The 27,607-nt window shown below is 45.7% G+C and overlaps 1 protein-coding gene and 1 long non-coding RNA gene across 3 annotated transcripts in view; one reads left to right on the forward strand and one right to left on the reverse strand.

The window, feature by feature from the left end:
- Positions 1–27,607, reverse strand: part of ISM1 (isthmin 1) — a 68,580-nt gene that overhangs the window by 12,185 nt on the left and 28,788 nt on the right. The window contains exons 1-3 of one of the 2 annotated variants that reach the window (XM_072943778.1): positions 14,598–14,766; positions 13,414–13,653; positions 4,309–4,573 (exon numbers count right to left, since the gene is read on the reverse strand). In XM_072943778.1, the coding sequence (XP_072799879.1) occupies positions 4,309–4,573; positions 13,414–13,653; positions 14,598–14,633 (541 nt within the window). In that variant the 5' untranslated portion in view covers positions 14,634–14,766. Of the gene's footprint in view, positions 1–4,308; positions 4,574–13,413; positions 13,654–14,597; positions 14,767–27,607 lie in introns of those variants that run through there. The other variant, XM_072943777.1, reaches the window with a different exon arrangement.
- On the forward strand, positions 14,764–17,847 carry LOC140687363 (uncharacterized). The gene is made up of 3 exons (XR_012061610.1): positions 14,764–14,976; positions 16,372–16,436; positions 17,575–17,847. It is a non-coding gene; the product is annotated as an uncharacterized lncRNA (long non-coding RNA).

Here is a 27,607-nt window from a genome sequence, read left to right on the forward strand (position 1 = left end):
CAACAAAGACAGTAGAACACTGTCCCTGCAAACATTTGTATGGTGCTTTGACGGCCCCTGTGAGGGCAGAGAACACTCCCCAGTGCAGTGGGCTGAAAGCTGGGTTTCAAGGACATCACTTGAAATTTTAAAGTAGTCATTATATACTTTCAGGGCACTTGAGTTCTGTGGGCCGGGTATAGTGTTTGGGTAACTGACGTGACTTGGGTCTTGGCTTGGCCACTGGTTAGTCTCCACCACCAATTCTAAATGATAGTGGCTTCTACTTATTGAGGGCACACTGGAACCAACCGCTCTGTCCAAACACACGGCTTTAACTCCTATAATAATCCTGCAAAGTTGGTAGAAACTTTCTCCTTTTGTGATTGAGGAAACCAAGGCTCAGAGAGCTTAAGAAACTTGCCTAAGGTCACACAGCTCAAACTTGGCAGAGTAGGGATCCGACCTGAGATCTGCCTGCTCGTGCCATATCTTATTCTATATCCTGGTGTTCTAGCAGCTTTGATTCTGGTCCAAGCAGCCCTTCCTTAAGATACTCACTTATATGGCCAACAATACAAAGAAAAACCCTTACAAAAAATCATGGTGGAATCTTCTATTAAAATAGGACCCTGATCAGTCAGAGAATTGCAAAGAACTGAGTCTCCACCCCAAAAACACTAAGCAGTGCCCATCTGAAATCATTATACAGGGTATTCAGAACAACTTGGGGGATGGTATGCTACTATTTGACAGAAAAATATTTATGTGGATTCTTTCTTTTCTCTGGGTTGTACCATCAGTATCTCAGACACATACAGTTCAGAGCTGAGCTGACTCATGGTCACATAATGCGCTTCTATGATCGCAAGTTAGGTCTAACTAGCTCCTATTTTGTGTTTCAGAATTTATTCTAAAGATGCTGTTCTAGTCTATGTCACCTAGGATTTTTGGCAATTCTCTTTGGTCTCAGGCATTTAAATTTATTAAAAATCCTACCTTTGAAAATCTGAGCTCAGTATCTCCCACAAAGACCAGTTCCTGTGGCAAGTTTAGTTGGCCTCAGACAGGTGGGCAAGTCCTTGTATTTGAGCTCCTTTGCCTCTGCATGGACCTCACCTTTCTGGGCTGTATTTTCTCTCCTTGTATCCTCCACAGTGTACTATTTTTTATTTTACTCGACATAGAGATAAATACTTAGAAATTTCTCTGTATGTTCTTGTGGGTTTAAATGAAAGAGGACTCAACTCATCTGATGCTGTAAGGAACTCGGAGATCTCAAGTCCCTTGTCAGCCTGATGGAGAAGCAGTAATCAATCACTCATCCATTTTGCAATGCTACTGAGCTCAAAGTGGTCCGAGGGCCAACAGCGTCAGCTTCACCAAGGCTGCACATCTTTCCTACATCTACTGCATCAGAAGCTGCTTTCACCAACATCCTCCAAGTGATCTGTGTGCACATGAAGTTCTGAGAAGCACTGCTTTAGAGGTATCATAAGGGCCAAGATTTTTTGTATAAAGTAGCAATCCTGATATCCAGCCTAACATTGGAGATGTTACTAAGGGAGACTCCAACATCATAAAAGATGGGCGTTTCTTCCAGCGATGCTGGAAAGTTCAGGTGCAGGGTTCCCTCCAGGAACTTCAGGTCTAGAAAGGTGAGGTGAAGGTGGCAGAGGCAGCCACTGTAACTGGTCCAGGAGAAGCAAATTCTACCCTCAAGGTGGAAATGGAGGGGGTATTTTTAATATTCATAAATCTGGCGGAATATATTCTTCAAATGCTTTAGATGAAAAAGTTGTTTCTAAGTGGTGGTCTTCAAACTGCAGTGAGCATTCAAATCCCCAGATGACCATGGTTGAAAAAAGGAAGAAATGAGGAAGAAACATTCCTGTATATTCTGATACAGTAGAAGGACAACAGTGGCCCTGAACCTGGGCTGCACATTGGAGTCACCGATGGAGCCTTAAAAACACTGATGCCTGGGTCCCACCCCCAGGGATCCCAAGTTAATTGATCTTGAGAGAAGTCCAGGCATTGGGATTTTTAAAAAATTGTGCAGGTGAGTATGAGCAACCTTACTGAGAAACACTGGTGCACTGGGCATCACTATTTCAGATCAGAGGCCCCTGGAGCGCTTGCTCAAAGATAGATTTGGAGGAGCCTTCTCAGAGTGGCTGAGAGTGGGGCCTGAAAATTTGCATTTTTATCATAGCCTCAGGTGATGCTGATCAGCTGGCATGGGGACCACACCTTGAGAAATGCTCGTATATAGGGAAGGGGCTGCGGCCCAGGATGGGTGTTAAATTTTAACATGCACCCAGAGATTCTGATGTCGAGGGTCTGAGCTCCACTCAGAGAAACACTGTTCCATGTGGGCTGGGCAGCCCTGTTAAACTGCAGTCCTGTGCAGTTTTGGGCTGGTCTCCAGCTCTTGTCCAACAGTTCAGTTCAGCACTGGACTTTTCCTTCCAATCCTATTTTCCAATCTGTCACTTTTTAGATCCACTCTACTGTCCGAACAGATACGCTTTCCCCGCCCCACCCCACAACCCGAGGCAGAATAACATAGTGGTTAAGAGGTTAAGAGGTCAGGCTCTTGACCCAGGCTGTCTGAGATGAATCCTAGATCTTGGCCCTTGAGACCAAAGTTGCTGACCTTCTCCAGGCTTTAGTTTCCCCATCTATGAAATGGGGTACCTGCCTCAGGGAGCTGATTAAATGGGCCAAAATATGAGAGGTGCTGTGAAGACGGACTATGCATGGCAAGTTCTATATAAAGGTTGGCTACTGTTCCCAATCCTTCCTCTTGGAAAATAAATCGGACTTCTTCTGGGAAAGCGGAAGGTTTCACGACCCTCCTGGTTGGATGGGGTATGGGAACTCTCTTTCTACCCCCATAGCATTTGATGTGTACTTCTGCCATGGCACTTTTTTGCTCTCTCAGTTAACTTTTCTCTTTTGTCCATAGGTAGGTGAGATGCCTTTTAGGGAAGAATCGTGTCTTACTCATTTTTGGCTTTCCAGCACCTAGCGTAGTGATGGATATAAGATGTGGTCAGTGTCAGTTGAACAAATGAATGATGTGGCTGGAGAAAAAAAAATTGTCTTACTCTTCTGGAAGTGGCCTAAGTTCATCTATTAGCAGGCAGAAATGACTGTCCAATATACAACTCATCTTTCTGTTGAAAAATGGGGGTAAGGGTGAGCTTGCACATGGTGCCAGGCAAGTCATCTCCATCATATAGTGTTTGCTCCTACATCTGCAGGTGCTGACCCACAAGAACATCATGATGATGGCTGCATTTGTAAGAGGTCAAGGACTTTTACAACGTGAGGCACACTGCCTGATTCCTCACCAAGCCTGGCCAGGTGCTTTCCAAACCTGCTTCCTCTTCATCTAGGACACACAGAGAACATTTCCCAGACTCCCTCACATCTATGTGGGGCCAGGTGATGAGGTCTTGCCAATAGAATTTGAGCAGACGTGAGGTGGGTTACCTCCAGGCTGAGGGGGTTAAGAGCATGCGTGCCTTTTCTGGACTCTGTCTCTCTACTCATCTGCCAGCCAGACAAGTAATTTGAGCAGAGCATCCAGTGGGTACTTTTCAGGCCCTCACATTTGGTGGAGCTTCAAGATGGAAGGAGCCTGGCTAGGTCCCTGAATGACTGAGTGGAGCTGAGTCCCCCCGATCCTGTCTCCCAACTCAGCTTAAGTGAGAAATAAACTTTCATTATTTTAAGTCATCGAATAAAATTGTTATCTCATCTATCCTACTCTGAAAGCATGGGAAACTCTAAGTCCCCATTTGGAGGTTTTGAAATTTATGGGTGGGGAGACCTCACTGTGACGATGCGTGATAACACACGTCCATAAGGGTCCCCAAGGGCCGCCCTGCTGCCAGCGTCCAACATAACACATTTGCCTGGTCAGAGGAGGCAGCTGGGCACATCTCCTTCACTAAACTGATTTTCAGTATGAGTTTTTACAGGCAAGTATGCAAGGGGGTTAATTTGGTGATTTCTTCATTTTTGCAAAAAAAGAAAAGTTTGGGGAAAAATAGGGCAGAACCTTAAAGAGCCCCTGACTAAAAAGAAAATTCTTTCCAAGGATAATTGGTATTATTTTAAAATTACAGTCTTTCCAGAAAATGTGGCTGCTGGAGCCTCTTGGGGCTTCTGTGGACAGAGCCTGTAGGAGGCTCGCCTCACAGAAGACCAAAAGCCACACACTGTAAACTGGGTTTTGCTTGGCTCCGTGTCTGTTAGGCCTCATCCGTCCTCACTTATTCTCCCCACCAGTTTCACATTACTGGGTGGTCAACTCACCATATTCTGGCTGATCTTTGGTTTCAAAAGTCCGGTGGCCTGGGGCCGGACGGCCCCACCCCCCAGGGGGGTTGAGGAAGTTGCTGTCGTCTGAGGTACTGTCGTACTTGTAGTCCTGGTCCCCGCTGTTGGCCCTCGCCAAGGACAAGGACCTCTGCCACCAGGCCCGCCAGTCGGGGGGTGGGACAGACCAGCTGGGCTTATTCTCCGGATGCTGGTCTTTATCTGCTTCCGAGTCAGGACCGTCCACCACCTCTATGGTGACCTGAAGAATTCAGAACAGGCTAGGGTCAATGAGGAGTCAACAGCCTCCAAGCCGGGTGACCCTTGGAAGAAAGTCTGAGATAGCAGAGGGAAAGGCGTCCCTCACGAAGGGAAGTTGAAGCTGTGTGGCGACATGGAACGGGGAACACCCAGGGGTGCCCAGACAGACCTCACGACTAGATGGCACTGATACCCACGGGCCTAGGGCTGGGAGGAGGCAACACATCACTAGGGTCCCTGGTTTACTGACAACTACGTTGCTGGGTAAATATGTACTGTGTATGCTCTTGAAATGACACAAGAATAAGTATAATAAAACCAAACACTGGTGGAGTACTAACTGTATTGGGCACCGTTCCGAAGGCCTTATATATATGAATTTACTTAATCCTCATAACAACCTTATAAGGTCAGTACTATTGAATGGCCTTTGTGGTTGGTGATCCGTGAAGATGGCCCTGGCAATCCCTCCCATTCCTGTACGTGCATGCCTCTCCTCCCATCGAGAGGTGGAGTTCATTTCTTCTCCCTTTCAATCTGAGCTGCAATTGTGACTCACTTTATCCAGCAGAATGTGGTAAGGGTGACACTATGACAGAAGCCTTACGAGGTCTGGTAGCTCCCTTTTCCTTCTCTTGGACTGTTCCTACCATGATGGGAGGAGTCCAGCAGCCTGGGCTGCTGTGCACGCAGCGGCCACGTGAAGAGGGAGACCACAAGGAGAACAAGGTCTCCTCCGTCACTGGCCCCAGGCATTTTGTGCGGCCGTCTTGGATCCTTCAGCCCTGTGGGGTCACCCCAGCTGATACCATGTGGAGCAGAGATGAGCTCTCCCCTCTGAGCCCTGGTCCAGTTCCTGCCCAGGACTGTGAGCAATCCAGTGGTTGTTGCTTCAAGCTATTAAGTTTTGGGGTGGTTGCTAGACAGCAATAGATAGCTTCTTATAGACAGGGAAGACTGGCACACAGAGAAGTTCACAGCTTGCCTAAGGTCACACAGTAGTCACTGGCAAACGTGGCTAGTCCGGCTCCAGAGCTCTTACCACTGTGCTCTTGCTGACTTTGCCATACCGCTCTCAAAACATGAATCACAGAGGGGCCATCCTGTCCTGTGACCAAGTGAGCACAGAGGCCACTGATGCCGGTGGGGGTTGGATGCCACAGGATGTGTAGAGATGTGAGTACAAGGTCCCTGTGGTCTAGGCGTTCCCAGCTGTGATTTTCACTTATCCCACAGTCCGGATCCAGTGCACCCTCCTCAATCAACCCTCAGGGTCAGAGCCGATCATCCTGGAGCCAAGGTCAGGACTTGCTTGTGGATTTATGGAGCCTGGTTTGGAAGTCACGGGGCTGAAAGAATGCAGCTTCTTGGCTCCAAGAGACAATCAACAGAGAAACTTGTTTAAAAAATATAATAAAAGACTCCTTGGGTTCCTTTGGCCATCACACAACTCTTGCAACACCCTCTGGATAAGTTATGTGCAAATGAATCAGAAACATGCCTCCCAGTAATCTGCGCAAGATGTACTGGGCAGATGCTTCTCCAGTTTCGCCCTAACCTGACATCTGAAAGATCTGCCAAACTGCACCAGGTCGTGCCAACCCCAGGGACAAACAGCCCCATCCTTTTGTCTTAGGAATGGGGAAGTCTGAGTTCTATTTGCTGTGACATCCAAAGACGTTGCTCCACTGATGGTACATCCAAAGACGTTGCATCCAAAGAAGATGCTCCTGGGCTGCGGCCTTGTGGTCCAAATACAAGGTCGAGGGTGTGGCCTTCAGTCTCTGAGTGTACCCAGGCAGCGGCAGACCGAGTGCATCTCTTCCTCTGGTGTGGGGTGCTAGAAGGGGACCACCGGCTTTATCCCATGCCACCACTACCCCATCTCATAAGAATGCCTTGCATATTTATAAATAATTGTGGAATTTTTAGCAATCCCCCCAAAAGAAAAAAAGAATTACATCATACGCCTCGTATCATGGCTGTCTGCTGGAGGGATGGTTGCTGGAGACAGACGGTGGCTGGGACCCACACGCAACCCTGGAAGGACAGGAGTGGAAGGACTACACAGCCGGGTGGCGGAGAGCTGAGCTGGGCAGTGACGCGGTAATGTCAAGCCTTTGAAGATGTAACCTTTCTCCTCTGCAGTCCCATCCCCCTGCAGACAGAACTGAGCAGCAACAATCATCTGCAAGGCTATTAAGGGGCTTGGAGGGGAGAAGCTGCCAAGAGCCAGGCAAGCCTGCAATTATGGTAATGAAATCAGTCTCTGGGTAGGAGATAAGGGGGAACAGGCCGGACAGTTTTGGTATTCCAGTTGTATTCGGACTGGGGTCAAAAGGATTGCCCAAACAAAACGTGCCCTGCAATTTCTCCCAGCTGGGAATAAAAACAATTTCATGTTTTAAGTTATTACCGTCAACACGACCACCCCCTCAACACGTCAAAAAAACCAAAAAACAAAAAACCCCCAAAACACAACTGCTGCTCAGATCCAAACAAAATAGATTTGTTGGTTGGCTGGCCAGGCAATGAGAAGCAACAGACCAATTTACTCCAAAAACTTTATCAATGAGTAAATCTCATCCGCTTAGAGATTTCTTCTTCCCCTTTAATTTCTAGCCACGGCTCCAGCTGAATTAAAAACAACGCCAAACCAAAATAAAAACCACACAAACCTTAGGATACACCCTTCCCTGCAGTTAATAATATGGAAACCTCGTATTGATATCAAGAGAAGAAATCTAATCTTGAACCCGAAATTTCTAGGCATCCAATTAAAAAGATTTAATGAGCGTGATCAATGACTTCTTGGATGGTGGGGATTAGTTTTATATTTCCTGTTGCTCTTATTCTATTTACATGTTCTTTAGCATCAAAGAATCCATTCACAAGAATGTCTTGAACAGTAATCGGTAGGATGAGCTGAAGGTGTGGGAGTGAGCACAGCAGATTTCCCAGCTGATAGTTCTAGATCTCGCCACCCTTTTGCATCCTTATACACATAGTTGAAGCGTCTTAGTATATTTGTTTCTTCTGGACTTTTTCATACCGTGAATCAAGACGGTAAAAGAAAGGTAACTTTTCCAAAAGACCCAAGTCCAACTTTTGGCACAATCTTGTCAGCTCCAAGAAAAAGAATCTAGAATAGGTGCCAATTTGGGGAATTCCATCCAAAATTGGGAAAGGAACATAAGATCCTTTGCAATACTACCAGCTTCTTTCTTCCTCTTGACAATTTGAACATTTATCAGAAACAAACTCTTTACTCTTGCTCTGAAAACCACTTTCCATTGGGAAACTAACATAATTCTTAGTCTAACTGAATAATAAATAAATGACACTGGGAATACAGAAGCCTTGCTCTTCTAAGTTCAGGAGAATCTTCCAGAACCTTTTAGTTTGCTAGAGGGCTATAGTGACTAGGCAGAATTGGGTTCATATTTATTTCACAGAGAGAAGAATGAGACCTGGGAGGTAAAGTGCCTCCTCCAAAGCACAGAGCATCCAAGGACAGGGCAACAGTCTCCGGTGAAGGGTCAGGGCCCTGATTACGTACCCCTCCTTCCTTGAGGATTGCCGAGGAAAGAACACAGAGGACTAGGAGGACACATAATCCCTCCTTCTCAGACCCACGGATGCTCGTGACACAGCTCTGGAAGCCCAGGTAACTGTGGTTAATGCTTTGAGACTTGCAGCATGCTTGTTCAAACATCACTGCTTGTTCTCCACAAGTGAAACCCAAATTTCAGGTACAGAAACTGGCCTGCAGAATTCACATTCCCGAGGTGAACAGCAAGGAAGGTGGAAAGCTGGTCTCAACACTAGGTCTTCTGATTCTTAATTATTTTATGCTCATTTCTTCTGTCGTTTTCATTCCCACTGTCACTGCCAACCAGCATCCAGCAGTTTGGGGAAGCTTCCCAGATACCTGTCCCTGGGCTAAGTGCCTCACACGGATGATCTCATTTAATCCTCCCCACAACCCTACTGGTGCGGTCTTGTACTGCAGAGGTGCTCATAGGTAGAGTGTTATCGCTCCCATTTCATAGACAAGAAAACTGGGGCACAGAGAGGTCAAGTTACCTGCAGGAAGCCAGAGAGGCCAAGTCTGGCCAATGAAATGGTGGCACCAGATTCCAAGTGCAGGTCAGTGGACTCCAGATCATGATGGAGACAGCAGTGTTCCCTGAAAATCTGAAAAATACCAGCTCGTCCCCAGGAGTGTGTGGGTCTGTGTCTTGGGCACAGAAATTTCTTGGTTCTTCCTCGGCCAGACTTGCCATTCCAAAAGTATTTTACGGTAAAAGGGGGAGAGGAAATCAGAAGTACAGTCACGTACAACACCTATAGCCCTGGCCAGCGCATCTGATTGTTATCAAGAGCTTGGCGGCCATGTAAACAAGTCTGTGCACGGGGGAAAAAAGGCCTTTAGATGACTATTTTTAAGTCTCTTTCAGAAGAAGAACAGAAATAAAGATATCGGATGAAATGAATCTGAATCTCAGATTGATCTAGAAAAAGAGAAATATTTGGTGGTGAATAGCTACTGTGGTAATAACGCGTTGATGCAATAAGCCTAATAATGAGTTTATTTTAGAGATTTCTGTCTTTGCTATCTGTCAGCTGCAGACCAAAAACCCAGCCAAAGATACGAACATTCAAGTTTAACTTGTCCTGGGGGACTGACTTTCTTTCCTGAATGATTTATTTAGTTATTTATCCATTCATTTATTTTCCTGCCAAAAACCCGACTTCTAGTTTTGTTTTAAATTTAATATGGAGATCGGGTTTAGGAGTTTGAGGCTATTTCTTTTTATTCTGTGCATTTTTCCCCCCACTCACTTCCACAGCCTGAAGTCTTAAAATGGAGAGCCTCATCCACATGGGTCACAGGCCGCCTGGCTTAAGGGGCTTGGGTGGAAAAAAAAAACAAGAAAAGCTCTCAAAAGCAGGGCTTTTAAAAGGATTTCCCTTCCTAAAAGTCAAGAGGCCCGAGAGCTCAGCATTGTCACTTTGGGAAGGTGTGGACTAGTTGGCAGGGCGAACGGCAGACCCCAGCCCTGGGGCGTGGGAAATGCCTCCAGACACAGGAAGGACTGGGGAGATAGATTCAGAGAGCGGGGTATCAGATTCCTGTCAGCTTCCTGGTTTCTATGGGGGCGAGGGGCGGGATGCCAGGGGGCGGAGGGTAGACGAGGTCGGGGCTCTGGCAGCGGAAGCCAACCGGCCGAGGCACCTACACCTGTCTTCACTCTGCTCCCTGGGGGAGCAAACGCTTTGACGGCCCCGTGGCGACCAGTGGGCTGTCTGCTTGACTGAGTGGGGCCCGTGTCAAGCCAGTGGATTTCAACAAAAGAGCAGTGCTCTAAGGAAGGGGCGAGTGCTGCCAACATGAAAACCATCACCCCCTTGTAGAAAGCACCTCATCTCTTAAAGGACCACCGGGGAACTGGTTTACTCAAGTGCAGTGGTGCATGGGGCTACAGCGGCCAGCACTCGGGGTGTGTGTGTGTGTGTGCAGGCACTCACACACGCAGACCTAGGGCTGGGGCGCTCAGGGGTAGCAGCTATGACAGTCTTTCTTTGAACATCTTTCTGAGTGACCAATATTAACCTTTTACAGTCTTCCAGAAAGAGAAGGCCAGAAACACAATTCAGTTTTCCTTTCTTCTGTACCAAGAGGTCATCAGATCAATAAAACACAGGCCGCCCTACCCCTCACACTGCCTGCAGAAGGTTAACAGACACAGGACTTGTACAAAGCAAAACAGGATGACCCCACCATCCGGCGGGAGACAAGACAGCACAGGTCTGGTCTTCTCGGGTCTTTGGCTGTGATGGCGTCGAGGTTGCAGCCTCACTAGCTTCTAGTCCATTTTGCCAGTAACCCTGGTATTTGGAGCTACGGGGACACCCGTGGGCACACCGTGGAGTTATAGTGATAGCTTCTGTTCAAGGAGTAACTCAAGAAAAGTATAGGGACGTCATAGGAGTGGCCCGGTCCCCTTTCCACTCTGTGCTCCAAGGCATCCCTTTTGGGAGCAGCACCTGGAGGCGAGCTTCTTGTTGGTGCTGGGGCAGAGCCGAGACAGAGCGAAGTCAAAACTGGTGATTGCTTTGCACTGTTAGAAGTCTATACAAACAGGTGGCTGGGGTCTCAGTGGGGACAAGGGCAAATGATTTCCACTCATACTATTTTCACAGCCGTCCTTTGTGATGGCACATGAGGAAGTTACATTTATAAAACTCCAAGAGGCAAGAGGCCTTGTCCGAGAGTCTCTAGGGTGGTCTTCTCATAACCCATCCTCCACTTATTCTCTGTCCCCTTGCCTCACTTTATAGTTGCCTCCACACTCACAAACTCCAACAGCCCCCTCACCTCTCAGGAAGCCCAGCGGCACCGTTCCAAAGCATTCTTCACTTTGCGTCCGGCTAAACAACACAGCTTACTCTGATGAACGATGGATGGCAAGCTTGAGGGCGTTCATGCACAAATCCATTGCACGGGCTGGAGGGGGCTTAGCGCCTCATAGTTGCCTTTTTCCTTTTATGGAAAAGTAATCTGGGTCTCCCAGATCTGAGGATCCCAGCCACGTTGGCACCACAGTTCTTCCCTGACATTCAAGTTAATGTTTACAAAAGGTCCCAGTGGGGTCTGGGGACGTCCTGACTGATGGATTTATCTGGGAGGGAGAACGGGGATCCTGAGAAATTCTGCTAGGAAGTTGGTTCTTAGGTGGAGCAGGCACTTAGTATGTTTCCAACGAGGGGACACTCCCCCTGCAGCCTTCCGGTCCCCCGCGTCCAGGCATTTTCTTGCACGTCTCCATTAGTAGTCCTTAAATCTATTACGTTAATAGCTCAGTGCTCAGCATTAAGCCCCACAGTGACATGTCCCGCCTCTGGGAAATAACCGCAAACCACAGCAAACCTAAAATTGTCTGGGGAAGGGCCTAAGCACCGCTGGGGTAAGGGTGGTCTAGTCCTAGAACCATAAACTCTGCCAACAAGGGAAAATCACTTCCTGTCGCTGAGGACATGACGGGGAGCAGTGCTGGGAGACAGAAGGAGATATCTGCACTTTTTCTTCCCCCCGCAAGTCTGCACTTCCCCTAAGTGGATCCTGTGTTCTTTGTCGGAGAGCCGCTCGGCCAGTTCCTGCTGAGAGTGCAGTGGCGTGAAAGGGCCGTTTTTCCAATTAATCAATTAGAACAATGCAAAGATCTTTCAGAAATATTAATAGATCCAAGCGGTGATTTCGGCACGTGGGTTGTCAAATAGTGACTTCCGGAACACTTTTCACTTCTGTGCCCTCAACGCTGCTCTGCCCTAATCCTCCCAAATGTTCCACCTATCCAGGTCTGCCCGCCGTAGGACACAACGCCTTTCCTGTCCCTGTCTCACGACCACTTTGGCACCGTCTTAGGTGGTAGCTGGGATCTTCACACCTGTGTTGTTTCCTGGAGGGAGAAGCGCCTACATTTGTTATCTTCGCATAAGCTAGCACGGCATTTTTATACGCGGTGGGGGCTGGCCGATGAATCCCACCTGAGGCATATTCCCAGGGACACTCAGTAGCCACCACAACACTGGTTTTATGAGCAAAACAACCCTGGCCAAGGAAATCTGATCTAAAAGGGTGTCATGCAGAGAGCGTTAGTCTGGAGAGACAGCTAACTTAATTAAGGAACAATTGCTTAAGGTCAGGTTCAGGAACTTTCTGCCATGGAAGCTAATTGGAATTGGATGCAGCGAGGAAGAAAAAGGACAAGCTGCCTTTCCCCAAGTGAGAAGAGTTGAGAACCAAGCTTGGAAGGATGGAAGCAGGTACAGGAGGACAGGGGCTTAGCGGGGGCCAGGCTGATCAGGGCGGTGTGACGAAAGGAGAGCCTCCCTCAGCCACTGTGGGGACCATCTCTGGGAAGAAACAGAGAAGCATAACAAAATTCAAAATGAGGAGTTTGTCTCTGAAACATGAACGGCTAGGGTGAATATTCCTGGGAGCCTGAGAGCCTGGATTTGAGCCCCAACTACCATTTACTAGCCATGTGGCCTTGGGCAAAGTGAATGGAACTTCCTGAGACTCTGCTGCATTATTAACAATACCAGAAGAATGAAACGTGGTTCATCTCCTTCAGGAGGGTGTTGGGAGAGTCAAATCAGATCAACCTTTGCTTTGTATACTGTGCTATTTCCGTGTAGATGAGAGTTATCATTTTCAGTCCTTTCCCTAAACTTTCATTTCCTCCAGCTTCATCCTATCCCACCGTAGTGATAAGTATTGCTCTCTCCTCTAGGAACTTCTGTGCTCACCTCCCTTCCCCTTATCAAAAATTTTTATCAGTCATTTATAATTTAAAGCAACCCACATATTGTCATCTCCTAAAGGAGTTTCTGGTGTCCACGGCCAGCTAGGAGGCATTTGAGAGACAGTGCCTTCCTGGGCATCTTTGAAATCATACTATGATTTGCTTCATCTACTCACGTGTTAGATTGGCGCTTTCCTGTGGTATGTATTTCCTCAGTTTCAGGACATATTTTTTGTTTGTTTTTTGCTTTTAGATTTCAACATCTCTGAAATCAAGACATATCTTATCATCAGTGGTGTGTCATTCTTTAATTAGCAGTGTTTTCTTTTCTCAATGGTTGATAAAATAACTTCATCTCACAGTAATGCATCTCACAATCAGTGGTGTCACACAGATGACATACAATACAGCAGGATTCATCAAAGGGTTAGGGAAAAAAGTGAGGTAAGGCAGAAGTTGCTCTGGAATCAGATCATGAAACAAAGACATGGCCTATTTTTTTTTTCACCTTTCAGTTGCTAAGCATTACCTGGATATTTGGATTCTGCCCATTGATATCAGCTTTGGAAAGATCTGGAAAGTTTGGTAGATCAAGGAGAAAGGATCGGGGGCCGTCTCTTTGCAATGAAGGGTGCCCAGCCTCTTGCTGGAATCGCTGTCTGGGGAGGGGTTGGTGTGCAGTCTCGTGGTCTGAATGCTCCCCTGGTGCTTCTTTGGAGAGAGGAAAGCTGGTTCCTGATGTAGAATCACTTTCCACGTTGAGGTTATTCTGAAACAAACAAGCAAGCAAACAAATAAATCGATAGGAGAAGTATAATTTAAAAATACCACCCTCAAAAAATTTAGGACAAGGACAATTCCACTGGCTGAAATAAAGCCAGGATGATATTCCCAACACATTTTCATTCCCCATGGCTTAGTCTTTCCATCTTCAAAAAGTTAAGTCATCAGGAAACTTTTCCTAGCCTGCTACTTGGGAATATCCTGAGGACTAATACGCTATGGGATATTCATCAAACAATAAAGCACATCAACACAAAAGTGCCATTTTGAAGGAGAACTCATGCAGAGCTGGAATCAAATTACGATTTCCTTCTCACAGCTTTGACCGATGAGCTACTTTGGCCCAGTGTCCAGAGTTCGTTTCTTTGGTATGGGTCATGGAGCAAAAGATCTGATCAAACTGGATCGAACATTTCAACCAAATCATTGATTACATCCATTGCTCCATCCATTCATCCATTTTTCCATCCATCCACCCACCAACATAGTCAACCTTCTTCCCTCCTTCCCTCCCTCCTTCCTACTTTCAGTTCTTTCATTCATCCACTCATCCATCCTTTCATCCATTTATCCATCCATCTCTCCATCCCTCAATCCATCAAGAAGTGTCAACCACACGCTAAGAACAGGAGAACCACAAACAAGACAGACAAGGGCCCTGTTCTCCTGGGGTATACGTCTAGTTGCAGGGAATAAACTAAATAATAAAATAAATCAGACCAGAGAATGGTGATTGCTAAGAAGAAAAGGAAGAAGGACAAAGAGCAGCCAAGGACAACATTAGCTGGTGGATGTTCAGGCCATCAGAGATGGCTGTTCTCTTGCTCTGTGTACATCCTCTGCTCTACCAGTCCCTGCTTCACCTACACCCTACACAAAGACTGACCTTCCCTCCTAATCTTACAGCCTAATCAGTAAATGACTATGTACTTGCTCCTGGCCCCAGCTAGTGATTGTTCTAATCATTTAGATAAGGACTATCTCCACGATGACAGTTTATCAAAGGGCTGGTGAGGGGTGTGCCCCTCGGCTGGTTTCCCTGGTAACCAATGAGCCAATGTGACATCAATTCCCCTATGAATGGTAATCTCCCTCTTCCCAGGGCAGTGAAGACGGCCACTACGTCCTGCCCCCCCGTCTGCCACACATGGTGGAGTGTCTCTCCAAGACCTTCCTTCAGACATGTGAGATCCCCCATCTATAAACCACTGATGTCTCTGTCGATGACTCTGGGCTCTTCCCTCGGCCTTGAGACTTCCCTCGGTAAAGACAGGGCTTGCAGGGCTATGGAGTGCAGCCCAGCCAATAGGTAAGGAAGACCTCTGTGAGAAGGTAACATTTGAGGTAAAATCTGAACACCAGTAACTATCTGGGGGAAGAACATTCTAGAAGAGGGAACAGCAAGCAAGACAGTCCTGAGGTAGGGATGGACTTGGCTCATTTGAGGAACACAGAAGGCCAGTGAGGCTGGTAGGGACTGATGGAGGGAGAGTGACCCGAGAGGAGGATGAAGCGATGGTGATGGCCAAAGGGGAAGGGACCAAAAGGCATTCTGAAATTTAATGTCTCTCTCCTGAAAAGAAAAGTGCCAAGTCAATTGTTTTTCCAAGTGTGTGAAAAATGTCTAGTTGTCAACAGGGGGAGTTCTTCCCAGTGATTGAGGAGCACTGAAGTTGCTGGACTTCTTTCCCAAGCCAGCCGTCCTGCTCTCATTCTCCTCGGACCTCTTGTTGGAAGCTTCTTCCATCCCTTCAGGGACAGCATTTTCATGTTTACTGGTGGAGGGAGATGCGGAGATAGAATTTCACCAGCGTTTGGGTCGGTGGTTAATGTTCTTGTTGTTCTTGGGCATATTTGGGGGTTTGGGAGGGAATATTCCAGCACATTGTCTCCACATGCACTCCCTGCCCCCAACTGCGGCGTCTGTGACCCAGCCAAAGGGTTACATCTGGTATCAAAACACTCCTGACCCTGAGTGCCCAAGGTCAAGGACGGCCTGAGGATGAAACACATGCAGATAATGATCTTATTAGAGAACTAACCTGAGGGAACAGAGTTTTCCATCTCTTTAAACAAAAATGGGACCAAGGAACAAGCTCACTGGTGCTCTTCATGTTTTTGCCTGTCCTTCTTCTTTGCTCAGGAGATGTGACTGGGGGCAGTGTTTTTGTTCACCTTTCCAAACACCTCTCCACCATGGTTTCTGTCTCCTGGCACATCCTCTTAGAGGGAGTTGCCCTGGCATTCCCAGGCATTGCTCAGTGCAAGAGAGGCCAAATGCATTAGACTGGGATTGTATTATCCAGGACATGGAGAGAGAGAGAGTGGAGGGGTCATGCTAAGTCCTTCCTCAACACAAGACCTCTCGATCATAGCCCAAGGGGACATAATGGCTCCCTTGCTTTTCTCCCTGGATCCTCCACAGTGTTAGTGAGAACAGCTGACTTCTCATGAATTTCTTGTGTAGGTTTTGGGAATCTAAGTTTCAGAAGGGGCCGTGGCTTTGCTTGCCAATGGCTTGAGGGATCGCCTGCAAATCCAGCCCTCACTTCATTGTAGCAACCGAGACATACTGCTTAACTGGGTTAAAAATGGAGCTCTCCTTCCTTCTCCCTGTGATGAAGTACTCTTTCTACTATGAAAACTTACATTTTAAAAGAAGAGATAGGAAACATGTTTTTGCTGCTTATTTGCATTTGCTTAGGTGGCTGAAAAAACAAGGACTGAATCTGCTTGGCTTCTCGATCTGACTCTGGAATTTTTTTCCTGGTAGGTGATACACCACCACAGAGTGAGCGTGGTTTAGACATGGACCAAGAAATCCCCTTAAACTCTTTGTGGCCCGATGACCTGCCATGTAAAACAAGTAGACAGTAGGGAGAATCCCATGCTGTCCCAGAAGGAAGATCAAGAGAGCTCAGCGTAGGTTGTCAACACTTGAAAAGAGAAATACAGAGTTAGGGCAATTGGGCTGAATAATTCAGGCCACAAGCATCTCTGTCGGGAATAGACCAGGGTTAAATTATGTTTTGGCTTGAAATATGCACACAGTTGTGACATATCTCCATCTTTCCCCACAAAAGCTCAATGTTCGTAAAGCATTTGGAAGATAGGAATGGGAAGTAATAAAAAAAATGCTAATCATGACCTCTGAATATCTGAATTATTCTTATATTTCTACCAAAACATATTTATCTGGAAATCTTGGCTCCCTCCAAACCTTGGCATGCTCGTAAACTGTTCAGAAACTGGAAGTCCTAGGAATGGGGAAGGGTGCCTTACAATGGCTCCTAGAAAATTAAACTCCAGTTGATTTAATCAATAATAAGATTCAGGAGTAACCACCATTTTGGTAGTCAAGATTTCAAACCTGGGGCAGGAGACAGTAGACAGGATCTGCTAACAATGCAGAAAAATGCCTTTCTTCATCCTTTGTCAAAGACAGACTGTACAGTGTCCTTATAGAGGCCCCGTTGGAAGCCTTGGTTGATGGACTAAGCTCCACTCTTATCATCACCAAGCTCATTCACTGAGTGTTCCACTTAATTAATTTGGGATTGGCTGATATAAACTACTACGTACAGAATAGATAAACAACAAGGTCCTACTATATAGCACAGGGAACTATATTCAATGCTTATAGTAACCTGTAATGAAAAAGAACATAAGAATATGTATGTGTATACACACACACACACACACACACACATATATATACACACAGATACATATATATATAAAACTGAATGACTAAGCTGTACACCAGAAACTAATACAACACTGTAAATCATTCATAATAAATAAATAAATAAATAAATAAATAAATAAATAAATAATTCTAGCAGAGTGAAAAGTCTCAGAAAGGGTGAGTCTCAAAATAAATATTTAAACAGTGTGTTTCATTCAGAAAAGAACTTGCCCTTCTCTGAGGACCTGAGCTTTGGAAAGTCCAGGAACTGAAGACAAGAAATGTCACCACCATTCTTTCCAAGGTGCTGCAGGATTCATTTTGCCTAATTTCAAGTGACAAGAAGGCGCCTACTCAGTTTGGGAAAAGATTTCTCTATCCACAAGCTGTCTTTGAGTTGACTTTCCATCTGTTACAATACTCAGCTCAAGCAACAATGTTCTCCCTGCAACTCTAATTTGACTACTAATAAAGAAAGACAGAATAACTAAAGCTAGTGTGTGATTTATACAATGTTCTGTTCAATTGCTGAGGAAGGTGACCCATGGTGGCCAAATTATCCAGCTGCTACTTGATGCTCCCCACCTTTGCACACAGCTGTCCCTCCATTATTGTTCTCTAAAATAGGAATAAAGTAATAATAAAATGTTAACAACAATAGTAAAATAACAAAATAGGTTTGATGCTTATGCATGGAGTGTTTTGCCTCAGATGGCTATATCACTGCAGCAGATACTGCAATTTCCTCCCCAATATCCATTCCCCACTTTTTTTTCTTTAACTGTTTATTATTAAAGTGGTAACATGCTTACCTAAAACTACATTTCCCAGCATCCACTGCAGCTAGGGATGACCATGTGATACAGTTCTACCCAATGACGTATAAGTAGAAGGTGCTGGGTGGGACTCTTGGACGGGAGGTGGAGTCAGTTTGCCTTTTGCTTTTTTCTGTCTTCCATTTTCTCCTGCTTGAAGTGTGGATACAAGTGTTTGAAGTGAAATGAGGCCGGTGGCAGGGAAGAGGCTGACGACTATACTCTAAAGGTGGCTGAATGGAAAGAGAGAGGAGCTGGGTCCCTGACAGCAGGGTGGAACCATCATGCTAGCCTGGGATGGTGATCTCTGAACTGCTTTTACTGATGCTACAAACATTAACATCGACACGACAACACTAGCAGCAGTGTTCCTTGTGTGTCTCTAACTTGACAGCTGTGACTCCCAATAAAATAGGAAAAGCCCGTTTTTAATTCAGCTGAGTGACCCGAGGTTGGGTTCTCTGGTCTGTGCAATGGAACACAATCCCCAGCTCGTGGAGGTACCAATGGGACACTGAGTGAATCATCCCCGTGAAATTCACAAGGCAGCCAGCTTGCGGGCACCCTGTTCTGCAGCTCATGTTCACAGTATCCCATTCCAAACCTGCCCTTCCCCACTCCATACACTTGTGGAATCTTCCCGTGTCAGCATCTATACCTTACATTTCTCAAATCTATTACTCCTCGTGTAAAGTAATATTTCCTTTAATTTGTCCTAAAATATTATAATGAAATTTCAAGGAGTTTGCCCTCACTCAAAGAATCCAGAGTTCCCTGGACAAATGGCTGATTCCAGAGCTTGGGCAGGGAAGTAAAGGTGAATTTGGGATACTTTGCCGTGTCAGAAAGCAAGGAAGCTTTCAGTGACTAATAGTGTCCTCTCGGAAAAACACAGGAGCCAGCCTGGGGGGCCCTGCTGCACAAGGACCAGACAATTTGAGCATCAAAACAAAGAGGTTGTAGTTGACTGCCATACTTTGAATCTGTGAAATTTCAAGAAGCGACGATGATATTCACAAAAGAGAGAAAGCCAGAAAAACGATCGCCCGCATTCAGGGTAGGGATTATAAAACTCTTCGAATATTCTTATTAAAAAGAAAGCTTTTCCTGAGGCAATAATGTTTGAACTGAGATTGAAAAGGCAAGTAAAATTAAGCACATGAAGCAAGTGAGGAGAACAGAGCAGAGGGGGAGGTGGGCCAGCGAACACTGCATCCTGATGAAGGATACGGCAGTGCAGACTCTCTCCTCAAGGCCTCACTGGGCCTGGCACCAAGGCCAGCGGCTGTCAGAGCTGGAGTGGGCGTTAGGCTCAGGGCCACTCAGCTGTCTTAGTAAGAGATCCCTGAGCAAATAATATAAATGCCAGACCCAACGCCCAGACACCTGGACACACAGCCTTCGGGGTCTGAAGGCTTTCTATCACAGGGCATTGTGACTTTTCCCTTAGGCCACCGCCTCCCTGGTGGCCTTCCTGGGTCATCTAGAGGCTTGCTGGGATAGCCTCCCACCTCCCTGGCTCTCATCAGCTGGTCCAGAATGCCCCCAGGAAAGCTTGCCAAGAGGAGCTGATCAGAGAAAAGCTCTCATCTGCAGACTGGGTGCAATGTCTAAAAAGCCCAGACACTTTGTCATTTGTGTCCCTTCTCCCCAGGACATCACTGGCCCAAGACCAAGGTGCCCTCCGCCACCACAGGGTAGACCTGCTGTCCTTGTGATCAAGGTGGATCTCCACAGCCACGTCAAGGTCAAAGTAGTCACAATGGTGGTCAGAGTTGCCAGCTGGCCACTTGGCGCAGGAGCGAGAAGGGGAGGGGTTCTTTGGAGAATCAGCCACAAGGTCAATTACAGTGATCAGCTAGAGGCAGACAACCAAGGTGTGACGGGTCCACCTTTGGAAAAAGCGCGCTAAGCAACGTTGTCCCCGTCTGCCAGCAGCCACCTGCCCTGTTCTGCAAACACTGACCAAACACTGACTGGTGTGTGAAAAACAGGGCTGATCTGACCACTTCCAGAACTTCTAGAAGAGGCACAAATGAGTAACAAATTGTGGCTGGCTTGGACAGTTTCAGTGTTTTTTGGTTTTTTGTTTGTTTAAAGGCTGTGCTAACTATTCCCAGATTAACACAACTAGGCAGACTTCTTGGAGGCAGATGGGATAGCAAATCTCTGGAGGGCAAAGAACAGGCTGTATCTGTGATCTCAAACCCCACACCCTCCTATTCCACGAGTTCAGGGCAGGGAGGGGCACCCAGTAAGTACTGGTTGATGATAATGATGGCCACGGGCCTAGTTAGATTTTGTTTTAATTAGGCTCAGGCTACAAGCCTCATTACCCCTCATGAGGCTTTTATGTGGGATTCTAAAGAAAAAAAAATCCAAGAATCTTCTATTGAAGATATTAAAGAAGATATTATTAGCAATGCTTTCGGTCTCACAGACTTTGAACAACAAACAACAAAGATTATAATTAACGTCACTGCAGCGTCTCTCCTTAAAACATATTAACAATATAGCTAATTAGCAATATGTCCTCATTTGGGGCTGGACATCTGCATATTATTATCGACAATGCTTGTTTCCTTTTTCCAGATTAAAGGCAGCCACACTGCACCCCGGCGTATGGCCACACTCCTTCCACATGAAAACACTCCGTTTTCTTCTCCCCACTATAAACACACTCGGGGCTTTATCTGTGCTGGGCATTGATTCTTGTCTGGAACATTTCCACACATCTAAAAATAAGTTCAAGAATGTCATTGGTGGTATTTCAAAGGGAAGAGCAAGCATTTCCCTGTTTGTGGAGAAAAAAAACAAAAAGAATAAAAGGGCACACTGCTTATCTTGACACATGATTGGGGAGCAAGCACTCCTCAGAAAAGACAACCAGGAGAATGAATTTCAGATGGGAAATCTGCTATCTTGGGGGGGGGGCACACTTGTTCTCAGGGCTCAGGAGGATGGCAGAGAGACTGTGATCACAGGAGCGGCAGTAGCGGCTGGTGGAGGCTTGCTCTTTGATATGTTGGAGAGAGGAACCAGGGCCCATTGGGAGGGTGATCCTGCGCCACCGATCACACTGGGGGGGAGCTCGGCTCCCTTCTGCTCTCTCCACTGGTGTGTGATGCTAATCTCTCCCCTCCAGGCACCAGGAACAGAACAGATAGCAAGGGCTCTATTTTATAGCACAAATATGCAATGCCCCTTTGCCCTAAATTCCTGGCAGAGGGAAATGAACAGAACTGGGCTTCAGTCTTTGCTGTTGGATCCTGGAGACAATCCTGGGAGCTAGTGACACGGGCACGTCATGCTTCAAGATGCAGGAGTGTTTCGTCTTGGTTGGGAAGGGAGCCTTCTGTTGAAAGTCCACCTAACAGCTGAGGAACCTTCCCTTATAGTGGCAGAGTGTACATAAAGCTGTTTACTCTAGGGCTTGGGAGACCCCTCGCTTATGATGTCTGGCACCGCTTTGGAAGGACTGAAGCATGGCCAACTCCTTGCTCTTGGGCAGGGAGCTGGCTCCATAGGGGAAGGGGCCACTGGTGTGGCCTCCCACCCCTGTGCTTCTTTCTTAATCGGAGGTTCTTGGGGCCAGCTGACAAAATGGAAGTCAACACTCCACTAGCTCGTCTTGGATACCTCTGTAAACAGCTTTGATCTTGAGAATGTGTGGATTATTGGTGATTTTTCAAGTTGTATTTTCTCCACTGCTGGCAAAGAAATCAAGAGTGAGAACTCTCCAGGCCCCACTTCCTTTATGTCCTGTTAGGCTAAAGAATGAACAGAAATGAAACGTGAATTACTCCTTCAAGTCTAAGAAAACACATAAAAGTCAAGTTCAAGGCTGATAAGCCAATTTGGCTAAAGAAACCTTCAGCCATCATCTAAAACTTCTCTGCAAATAGAAAGGGATGAAGAAATTATATTTTCCAGAATTCTTTGCAGGGTGTAATGGTGGACTTGCCCAGAGGGGACACTTGGATAAAATCTCTTGGATTGTGAGGCAAACCTGCCTCACCAGTAAGCTAAGGGAGGGATGTGTCTGCTGAGAGGGGTATTTGAATTTGAGGGCAGAGCTAACCTGCTTAGAGTTATAAAGAACAGGCCAGGCGTGGCCACCAGGGGGCTGCAGTGTTGTAGAGCGGAGTTTCCCATCCAAGTGAACCTCGAAGCAAATATTTAATGAGTACGGATTACTGTGGATTGTTTGTGTTGTGCCCTCTCCACATGTGGGAAGGAAAACTGAGTGGTAACGATCCGGGACCCTGTTCCTCGAAGAAGCACCAAATCATTATTGTGCCTAATGGCCCAACCAGAGGGAGGGGCCCCTTGACCAGAGGGAGGGTGTCATACAGGACAAGGAGACTGGAGGTGAACATCCCCGCAGGGATTTTGTGTCTCCCCACATGGAATGGAGGGGCACCCAAGGCCAAGTCAAGGCTGGCATTCTGCCATCGCTAGGCAGGAACTAGAAGGCAAGCCAAAGGGCATGGGTTGGCAGAGTTCAGGCTGGGATAGGGGTATTCCTGGGGACCCTTGCCCAGCTTATAGTTTTAATTGAGAAGATGGATTTCTCTCAACACCCAAAGACCTGTCACTGAAACCTATCACAAACCTCTCTGCTCTGAGTATCTCTAGACTAGATTTTAAAGGGAACTGGACCTTAACTTTGGAATCCTAGAGAAGGGATCATGGTGTTGTGGGAAGGGCCTGGGCCAGGAGGGATAAGGCCTGGCTCTATGTTCCAGCATTGTCCATACCTATTTTTCGTAAGCTTAGGCAAGTTACTGTACCTTTGCAGCTAGATTGGTTTGCAAAAATGTCTATGGATTCTCTTTCTCTAAATATCTACATTTTGGGTATTTGCCCTCACACTATCTTTGCATTTGGCTGTGTGACTTACTTTGGCTGATGGACAACAATAAGTAGAGAAGAATGCTTATATATTGGAACTTGACATTTTTATTGCTCTTTGGAACCCTGAGATCACTGTGTGAAGAGGCCTGGACCAGCCTGTTGGATAAGGGCAGACAGGGGGAACAGAGATGATCTATCCTGGACCAAAGAGCCAGCCAATGACCAGTCACTCAGATGAAGACCATCCTAGACCACCTGGCTTCAGCTGAGCCAATGCAGGCTAGAAAAGCCACCCAGCTGACCCACAGAATTGTGAAAAATAATAAACATTTGTGGTCTTAAGCTAATGAATTCAGAGTGGTTTGTTACACAGCAAAAGCTAACTGATACAAAACCTGTTATTTCTTCTATAAAATGGGTGTGGTAGAACTACAGAAACTTTCTCCATCCACCTGGTTCTGACTTTCTAGGAATAGAATTGTCGAGAGATACTTGTCCTCCAGAAAATATTTTCCAACAACAAAAACTGGTACCAAATACTGAAAACATCAAATTGAGGGTGGGCAGATTAAACAAAAATCTGATGGTTCTAAATGCATGATATGCAGATGCGATTGATCTTCAATGCCTGGCCTACCTTCTTCTCTCTCACATCTCTTCACCTGCTGACACAAGGTTAGTAAAATCTGTTGGAAAACACCCCCCATCTACTGCTTCTGTCATTTACATGTGCTGCTTTAACAGCTCCACTGACAGGGTTTCAAATATTCAGAGCTGAGACTTAACTGTTCTCATTTACACTTTCATGATGCACCTGTAGAGCTCTGTTGGCTGCCAGAAACTAGTCATGCTCATTTATTAGGGAACCCCTACTGACACTGTAAAGCAATTACAGAGCTATCACAGACCCACTCATGGCCTGAGGAGAAGAGAAGGCTGTACACCGCCAGGACCAGTTCTTTCTCCACCTGCCTGTACAGATTGTTCTTATTTGGGCTGCTGCTCTGTTCTCCTCCAGGGAAACCGTTTGATCCCTGCTTGGAAAGCCAGTTGCTGATGCGATTGTGGGCCCTTGACTTAGCTTGGCTAACCTTTCTCTAAAAATGGAGTTTTGTTCTATTCATAGAGTCATTCAACAAACACTTCCTGGGCGTCTAATTTGTGGCAAGTGCTGTGCTGGGGTAAGACAGTTCAACAGCACATATCTTGTTAAAAGAAATTATCCAAAACTTGGAAATAAAGCAAAAGAATGATTGCAAGGTGATCAGTTCATATTGGGACTTAGTCTGACAGGCCTGTCCAAGGTTATTCACTTTTCTAGGAGAACAGACCTTCGTTTCACTTATTGCTTACTACTGATTAAGGCTCAGGCCAAAAGTTACATGCTAACTTGTAGATTTTCACCCTATGGAAGTAATTTTTTTTTTCTGGTAGAAACAGTAACTCATTAAAAGTTCTCATCACAAGGAAAAAAAATGTAAGTTTGTGAGGTGAAGGATGTTAACCAAACTTACAGTGGAAATCATTCACAATATATACATGTTTACATATATTAACTCATTATGCTGTACACCTTGAACTTATACAGTTATATGTCATTATATTTCAACAAAACCAGGGAAAAAAACACAGCAAAGGAAACCATAAACAGAATGAAAAGACAACCTACAGTGTGGGAGAAAATATTTGCAAATGATGCGACTGACAGGAGACTAATTTCCAAAATTTACAAGCCACTCACGCAGCTAAATATCAAAAAAACCCCAACCCAATCAAAAAATGAGCAGAAGACCTAAATAAACATTTCTCCAGAGAAGACATACAGATAGCCAACAGGCACATGAAAAGATGCTCAACATTACTAATTATTTGAGAAATGCACATTAAAACTACAATGAGGTACTACCATTACTATGTACAGAATAGATAAACAACAAGATTCTACTGTGTAGCCCAGGGAACTATATTCAATGGCTTGTAGTAACTTGTAATGAAAAGGAGTATTAAAAAAAAAAGGTGTGTGTATAACTGAATCATTATGCTGTACACCAGAAACTAACACAAGGATAACTCAAGGCTTACTGGCTTATTGCACTATAGGACATTAACCAGTTTTGTTTCTAGCATTACTTTGTCATGATTATCCCAACTAATTTTATAAATATCTGTTCCTCACATGCTCTGAACTGGCATTAGTTCCCTTGTTAATTAGTTAAATAAACCTTTGACATATATTCATTTTATATGCTACCCATGTTTTTAATATTATGAAAATCATATTTGGACAGGCTTTAGGGACTTTGGACTCCACTAAGGAAATTAAGAAATGCTTATACATAAAATGCAAGGTAGAAAGTGGGAAATTCTTCAGGGGTGAAAGAGTTGCATGTGCAGAAGTAAAATTATCCATATTTCTAATTATGATGCCACAACTCACCACCTACTGAATCTTTAACAATCACCATACAATGATCTTTCATTTTCTCTAGAAGACCCCTATCTGGATACTGGTCCAATGCACTAAAAAGCTGAAACAAGTGTGGAGAAGCATGCTTTGTGAGCAGGACTTTTCTTGGGTTTCTAGGGGCAAGTCAGGGTTGAAATTGGGGCTGGAGGAAGGGACCTTGTCCACCCAGAGGGAATGTCTTGCTGTAACTCCTACAGAGACTAATAGGTGCTAATAGATGCCCTCGGGTCAAATATCTTTCTGTCTCTTCTACCTGTAAAGCCTTTCTTTCCCTTATCAACACAAAACTCCGATGCATCCTTAAAACCCCTATTTAGACACTGTCTTCTCTGTGAAGCCTTCCCTGATCTTCAGCAGAGTTAGTCTTTCCTTGCTTTGCATTACTTCTGTGCTTTACACATACTTCTTTTACTGTATTTTTATACATTCTTAGAGTTGTATTCATTTCTGTCCAGTTAATGACTAATAAAGGCACACAAAAAGTGGCTGAACTGCAAACTCAACTGCACAAGGGGTAAATTAGATTAGCCTTGTTAGCTTCTTCAGGTCCATTCATTCCTGCTAACAAGAAATAGAGTATTTTGTCTAATTCTGAAATTTCTCTGCCGTCATCCTAGTCCAAGTTCCTGTCACCACTCTTCCCCTGTCGTTCAAAACTCAGCTTGAATATCACCTCCAGGGTGGGAGGACTTCTCTGATTATGTAAGCAGTATCCCTCCCCCCAAATTGTTCCCTTCCATCTCTCTGCTTCTTTCCCTTGTAGTATTTGTCACGAGCCAAAATGATTCCATTCATAGGCTTTCTTCCTTGTTCTCAGCCCCCATCAGAAAGCCAGCTCCTTTAAGCAGGGGTTACACCTGTTCTGTCACCTCTGTATTCTCGGCACCTATCCCAGAGCCCAGCACACAGTAGGACCTCACTGGTGCCCTCTGAGTGGATGGATGGATGGACAGACAGTATTTCAAAGTCCAATAAGCAGGGGCACAGTTTGCTCCCCCTAGATCTCTGGAACCACATCTGGGTTCCCAGGTGTGGGGGTGAGGAGAAGCCCCAGCAGCGGTGAGGAATGGCTCCCTGGCTTGGCTCCTGGCTTGGTCTCCATTTGTGTGATGACCGCAAGTCCTGGTACAATTGCCTGCCCCAGCGTGATGTCATGTGTTGTGCCTGGCTCCTCCCTTTGCCCAGAGAGAATGTGGACACTGGGCTGGAGGTATCAATGGTGACAGCGACCTGTGCATGACCAAGTCACCATTCAACACCCAGCGGGCACACTGAGGAGTAGCCCTGGTGGAGCAACAGGGGGCAGTGGGGTCAGGAAGCAGGAGCAGAAAGGAGACTCAGAGGGAGATGAAGCACAGGGGCCCAGGAATTTTGCTGTTTTGAATTCATTTCTGATTCTGAACACTTTCTGAATCTATTTGCTTCTTTTCAATGTCCAATAAGAATTCAAAGACTTCATATAGGTGTATATCAATATACATATTTTATATGCACTTCCTTCTGTGTGCACGTGTATAGAAATAGACATTTGTGCATATCAACAGATTTATAAGTATCCTTATATCTATAAGTAGACACACATATTCATCTATACATGTATGGATGCATGTGTTTTAATTTTAATTTCTGTTTTAATTTTTAATTTAATTTAAAGGTATCTTAAGTTGCCCATTCTTTTCTGCTCAAGCTCAGAGAAAAGCTGATGATAACGCTGAGTGGTCACAGTAGTCTGATCATTCTCAGAGTATGGTCCTCAGACTCGCAGCATCAGCAAAAATTGTTTATAAAGTGCTGGTTTTCAGGCCCTGCCTCCACCCAGCAGAATCAGCGTCTCTGTGGTGGAGCCCAGCAACCTGTGTTTTAACAAGCCCCACCAGGGATTCTGATGTGGCTAATATCTGAGAACCTTGGCTTTAAGCAAGAGAACATGAGGGACAGGTGGTTAAGCAGTGGTTAGGAGCCATTATTCTGAGGGTCACTTTAGCAAAGGGAAAGTGTTCTGAAAGATGAAGGGCTCTCAAATGGGTGGTGGATTTTTATTAGGGAAAATGCAATCAGGTTAAAAGCAAATGAGCCCCATGCATCCCATCCACCCTGGGGAGACCCTTGGAGC

This window comes from Vicugna pacos, chromosome 19 (assembly GCF_048564905.1).
Source record: "Vicugna pacos chromosome 19, VicPac4, whole genome shotgun sequence".
NCBI classification, from domain to species: domain Eukaryota; kingdom Metazoa; phylum Chordata; class Mammalia; order Artiodactyla; family Camelidae; genus Vicugna; species Vicugna pacos.